The sequence below is a fragment of the Micropterus dolomieu genome, linkage group LG05 (assembly GCF_021292245.1).
Source record: "Micropterus dolomieu isolate WLL.071019.BEF.003 ecotype Adirondacks linkage group LG05, ASM2129224v1, whole genome shotgun sequence".
Lineage (NCBI taxonomy): Eukaryota > Metazoa > Chordata > Actinopteri > Centrarchiformes > Centrarchidae > Micropterus > Micropterus dolomieu.
In genome coordinates this window covers 27,462,082-27,468,416 of record NC_060154.1, presented here as the reverse complement: position 1 = coordinate 27,468,416, position 6,335 = coordinate 27,462,082, and the positions used below count along the sequence as shown (strand labels likewise).

General features: G+C 40.0%; 1 protein-coding gene across 3 annotated transcripts in view; it reads left to right on the top strand.

The window, feature by feature from the left end:
• Positions 1–1,026: 1,026 nt before the first annotated feature.
• The window catches only part of ryk (receptor like tyrosine kinase), a 51,648-nt gene continuing 46,339 nt past the window's right edge, over positions 1,027–6,335 (top strand). The window contains exon 1 of one of the 3 annotated variants that reach the window (XM_046049026.1): positions 1,027–1,132. In XM_046049026.1, the coding sequence (XP_045904982.1) occupies positions 1,102–1,132 (31 nt within the window). In that variant the 5' untranslated portion in view covers positions 1,027–1,101. Of the gene's footprint in view, positions 1,133–1,980; positions 2,621–6,335 lie in introns of those variants that run through there. The other 2 variants (XM_046049025.1, XM_046049024.1) reach the window with 2 other exon arrangements.

Genomic DNA, 6,335 nt, shown 5'->3' with positions numbered 1-6,335 from the left:
GTGAAGTTTTTATCATTTTACATGTATGCATATAGGATACAGTTTTACCATCATACAAACATGTTCAACAATTTCATTATATATGTGAGACTGGCAAATAATAATAAAAGACTCTAACCACTAGCTCTAACTTTAATCCAAATGAGGCAAATAGGGACATGCCCCCTGGTAGAAAGCAAACACCAGGCAGGTCTGCGTTCCTCATCATCAGTGATCCCACTCATCCACCCAAGTAACCATGGATTTCTCAAAAATCCCCATAGAAAAAAATACTGTTCTGTCTGAACCAGCACTACATCTCTAAAGCGTCATCACCACTACAGTGTCTCTGCTTAACAACTCACCCAAGTAACACTGACAAATCCTCCTTGTACTGAAATGACACTTCAGCTACTCGTCAGACCCCTATGGACAGGCAGGAGGGACAGTAAAGGGAAAACCTAGATAAATAAGAAACAACAAATTCAGATGATTCTATAAAAAGCTGGATGGGGCCACTGAATGGCTTGATGAGCGTAAAAAATGATTACTATGGCATTCACATCCACCAGATTGGGTTTAGATCTGGTTGAAATCTGTGGGGAGATTTTGGCGCACTCTCCACAACCACCATTTAAAAAAACAGACTGATCTTTTGGAAGAATGGTGTTTGTCCCTCCACTAAAGTTCCAGGGAGCTTTGCAGCTGTTTCGGAAGCTTGTGGTCACCCAAAACCTAAGACAGTTGTGTATTTTAGATAATGTGTGTATTTTGTCAAACCTCCATAGTTACTCCAACAGGCATGTGTGCAGCTACTGTAATACCACTCACAGTTTAACTACTGTAACACCAATAAAATTTGACCAGCTCTATCCTAAATTACAATTTCATGTTGTGTGGTGTGGTGAATACTTTATGCTTTTACTAAAAAAAAAAGAAAAGAAAATGTGCTTTTCTTTTTATGTTTGCCTAGTACTTATTTTATCTTCATTCTTTCTGTGATGGAGGATGGAATAGCAACAAGTGGGTGAAAAAATGTTTTGATTTGAAAAAGGCAATTTTTCACCCAAGATAAAAGCAGCGGGCAGCTGCCGAGTACCACCCAGCACCATTCACTGATGAATGACTGACCTGACCCCAACGCACACTAAAGGTATGCAGGATGCACTTCATTTAATTGTGTATTTTCATTTAAAAACTGATGTCATACTACTGCAGTAGAGTTGGTGGCCACGGTGAAAATATGCCCCTTTACCCCTAAAATGCGCGCTCCTTCTTATTTCGCAGTGTTTGTAGTTGGGCATGTTTAGGATATTCATCCCACTTCTCCAGACTTGCGGTTCATGTGTTGCTTTCATAGAACCTCGGAATGTCCCAAGTTGTACGTACCTTTCTACTTCCCAATGCAGTGCTTTTTCTCGGAATATAATTTTAAATGGCAAAATTGGATATAGTTTGATATCTCATAGGTACTGGAATCACATTTGTCGTATTTTATTTATTGTATATAATTAATTAGGATATAATATGACTTTATGGCTGATTTTAGATGTACATTGATTAGTAACAACTAAGTAAGTACTTAAAGGTAAGAACATATAACATAATTACACAGTTGCAACAACTGTAGATACCGATATTGCAGTTTTTTGGTTCAGTGTTTCCTTATGATAAAAATCGGGGTGTATCTGTCTATCAATCTGTTTATGTTGTTTTTGTTTACAGTGTGTATTTATGTGTTCTCTATACAGTAGCCTGAGTGTGATTTGGTTATTGTATTAATTATGTTATTATTGTATAAGTAAGCACATCGTGAGCAATGTACAATCCTGAGTCAAATTCCTAGTGTGTGTGGGTACACATATCTGGCAAATAAAGCTCATTTTGATATATTTGTTTGGTTTGTTCATTTATCTTGAGTTTGTAAAAATATTTCCGACAGCACGTAAAGGCAGCATTCCACTTCCCCCCCCCCTGCTCCGAGTGAAAACTGAGATAGTGAGGAAAAAGCGACGGGAGGGAAGACCATGGAGGGAGGAAGCTGGATGTATTAGCTAGTTTGCTACTTTGGGGTACTTTTCCTCTTCTTCCAGTTTCACCTGTACAAATCTTCATTGTGGTGATATCTGGTGTGTATTTTATGTGCTGGGAAAACGTCTCACATTCCCTGAACATTCAGCATTCAACGGAAGTCTTACCGCGGACGGTTAGCACAAACCGACGAAAGTTAGCCTGCTCTGGCTAACTTAGCCTGTCTCAGCTAGCAAGAAAGGACAAAAACGGGCTAGTGGAAAAGGAGTTAAGGCTAAAAGAGGCGCTGCGGCGTAAAGTAACTAGTAATGTTGCCTCCCGGGATTAACTTCAGATACGGATGAGAAAGAAATTGGCGACTGGGGAACACCGTGAACAACTGCGAGCCAGACGGCCACTGCTATGTTGGGGTTGATTCACGGCTCTGGCAGTCCGCCTGAGTCCCGAGGTTGGCCACACTCGGTGCTGTGGAGGCTTGGGGGCTTCTTCTTCCTCCTGCTCCTGGAAGGGGCCGGCTGCCTCGCCAGCCCGAGCAGCACTTCAGGCGTCAGCAACGACCACACTAGTGTCAACATATACATGAGTGTGGAGGAGGTGAAGAAGCTTGTGGGTAAGAAAGTCTGCATGTAAAGTCAGCTGTCTTCAAACTGTGTTACCAGTGTAACTCGGTGTCTGTGTTGGGATGCACTTTTGCCAGTGTGCCCCTCTGTCTGCAGTTTTCTTTCTAACACTGTACAAAAATGCTTGTGAAGCATTACAACTTACTCTTACTGTGTTAACAGATCAGCTATAGAGTAACGTTGTGGGTCAATAGTAATTTGGGTGTAAATGCTCCTTGGCCCACAGCAGAGCATTTAACTTTGAGCCAAAAGACAATGAGTTCAGTTGTAAGTCTGCAAAGTTAACTGCTGCACACATTATTACTTTCATCTTTTGATGTGCTAATTGTGTGGTGAGTCCCCCAACTTGAAATCCAGTTGAAATGAGTAGCCCTGTAGACAAAAAACACAAAGGATCATGTCTTTTGAAAAAGTTTTGTATGGTTTTCAGGGAAAAATTTGATCTAAATTAATAATGATAGTAGAAAAGAAGAAAATCGCATTACGTCTTATTTAAAAGGCCTCGTGCTGTGGGTATACGTGGGATGAAACATAGCCTATGCCACCATAAAAATAGTAGGCACCCGGCCTCTCATGTTTGTGACCAGTGTTGTAGATGTTTGCATGACTATATAGATCAAGATGTTGTACTTGAAATAACCTGTACATACCATATGTGGAGCGTAAATCACTAACTGTTGTGTACAGTGTTGCATCATTAAGAAAACAGGCTTGACACTCAAAGCAGCTTCACAGCTGTGGTGCGTTTCAACTTTGGGCTGCATCGAGAAAGGTATGCTTATGCGTCACCAGCAGTGACGCATAAGAGAGGAACTGACCAAAACATACATTTAAACCACAGCCAGTATGAGATATTTGTGGTTGAGTGTCAGGTTATTATGAAGTGAGCTGCGGGGAGGGAAGTTTGGTCCAGTGTGTTGATTGTGCTGTTGGGGTCCATCATTCAGCTGCAGAAGATTCACATTATGCCTTGGTTATGATTTGAGCCATGGGTGATGTAACTACCTTGGCCATATTAAACCATTAGTATTTGAGCTAGGCTATACTGTACACAAGAATAAAGAAACTTACTAGACCTGCAAAATAGACAGAATTGTCATGTTTTTACTGAATAGTTTAGCTGTGACTGGGCTGATATCCTTTTATCCGGGTGCCAAGGTCAAGCCTGTCTGTGGATTGGTCCTTGTTAGTTTAGGGTTTACTGAAGATGTGTTGAGGGTGCAGTTTGGAACTAGTCATTTACCATGCGAGAGCCACTGTTAAGTCTAATGAACGGTTAGACGTGCTTGTGCATCATTACTTCTGGAGGGAGGAAGCGGATGTTGCAACTTCTCGTGCTGCTATTAAAAAAAACCAAACAGGTATCATCATCTTGTAGCAGCATCAGCATTTTTTGCACCGGATGTGATTCAGTAGATGATCAGTTTCTGTTGTCCATTTATCCAGGCGAAGAAGTATCAAGTGTCAGGCAGTTGTGTTTGTGACCTTCTTTATGCAGTTTTTCAGTGCTGCCAGCCATCAGACCAAAATGTTTGTTACTATGTTGAGCTTTTTGATGTTAGATGAACTAAATCATGAGTATCATATTGATGCAACTGACCAGATCTTGTGATGCTCTCAGTTATGTAAACAGGATAAACTGGATGATTTTGGTCTCTGGCTTTTTGACAGGCACCATCACTCATGGTGCTGTTTTAAAAAAAGCATTTCAGCTCCTTTCCTCCTCTATAATCTCACTGGTGTTCGACCGTAGGCTGACTCTGTCCCTTTTGGTTCCTCTTGTTCTCCATCGGGCTATAGTTAATCTTATGTAGCCAGACGAGGGCCTCTCTTGTGGTGTTTTTGAAACCTCGTCTGGTTGTGTGGAGAAATCTCTTAATAGTTTGACAACTATGTGTGCGGAACTAAAAAGTATGTGAGGACAGAAACTTCCATGATTCACTGGCAACTGACGGGGAAAAAAACACGTTGGATGGCGAAACTGGCATCACGTTGGTGATAGGCTGCTGGGGAGTGTCCCTGCAGATTCATGTAAGTTTGCTTTGGTACAGCACAGGTCTTGTTGTATCCCTTATTAAAATCTCTGTCATCAGTTAACTAAATAGACATAATTATTAAAATACATTCTGTACAATGTGGATTCATATTTTTTCCTGAATGAAAACCGATTGAGAATGTGCATGGATAAGATGTAGCGTGGGATGTTTTACCCTGTTTTAGTAAACAGTCAAAGGGTGAATAGATTTGTAAAAACTTGAAATATTGATTTGAGCTATGTCCCAATATTACTTGGCAAGACCTTTTGAAATATTGCTTTTTCCTACACTTATTTTAATCAGTGGTGAACAGGTTTTTCTAATTTCAGTGTTCCAAATTAGGTTGATTTCAAAAGTGCGCTGTTTTTCAGATTTGATACCAGCCCTGTGTGCACACATGCATATACATACATACATACATGCCTACAATTTCCTGTTGACAAAAAAGGGATGCACTCTCCTAAAACTGTTTCCAGAGAATCTTGTATTAAACTTTTGAGTATCCAACAGCCTACCTCTGTCTGAGGGTAGGGACTGGATGACATACTGATTTTACTGCTGGGACATTAGGAAATGTTCCCGATTTCCACTGTATCTTTGGGCATATGTGGATTTTATTTTCTTAATTTTTTATAAAACACCAAATGAATATGGGTGCTTTGTAGCTGTGTGCATAATACTTTGTGATTTATAATATGGCAAATAGATTGGCTGGGACCAAAAGAAAAATTGCTGCGTGGTAGAAGGCTTGATGATGTCTCAGATGTTTGACTTGTCATGGCAGTAGAAGCACAGGTGTAATTAATAACGTTAATGATGACATAAGTATCACAGGAGCCAGCATGCACTATAGGACATTTTCATGGAAGACATTTAGACATGTCAAAGTAGAAAAGGCACAGATGTAAAATAAAAGTGAATGATTCCATGCAGCTGCTTCAGAGTCAAGGACCTGATCACTGTCACACTGTCATCATGTATGTTTTATGGGTGTGGCATGTCAAAATGTATGCCTTTTGCTAACATAAAGGTAGGGCTGATTAATCATGTTTAAATAAAAATGGCGATTTGAAAGAGTTGCAAGAACTGCAGGCTAACATGGATTGATAGCAGTGTCTTAAAACAGGCATATTTAGTTCGATGTTACCAATTAATGTTCATATCTGCACTTGACCAAACTACAAAATAAAATTATTGTCTTGTAAAGATGCTCTCAGCATGCTTGTTTCTGTTTGTTGAGGAAGAAACTCCACTACATATTATGATGATTCAAAAGATAAAGTGGATGGTGTCTTTTTGCTTCTTCTTCAGAACGACCAGTTGTGTTGTGAGTCTTTGTCTAGATACAGCTAGTTAGTATAAATAACTGGTGGATTGTGACCAGTAGTCGCAATCTTCCAGTTAAACGTAGAAGCAAATCCAATCATCTTCCTGAAGATCTGAATAGTGACTTACAGGAAGCAATTCATCCTGCTAAAGTTAGTTCTGTGCAGAGCTGTTAACAGTATCATTACAGATGTAAAAACGTTTAGTTAAATTCTCAGACGTGACCAACCAGCAGTTATCATTATCATCAGTTGTCATTATTCCTTTAAACGAACAGCAATGTAGTTGTTAAGAATTGCAGTCAGATCTGAAATCGGTTATCCGTACAGGTCAGTGGTGCCAA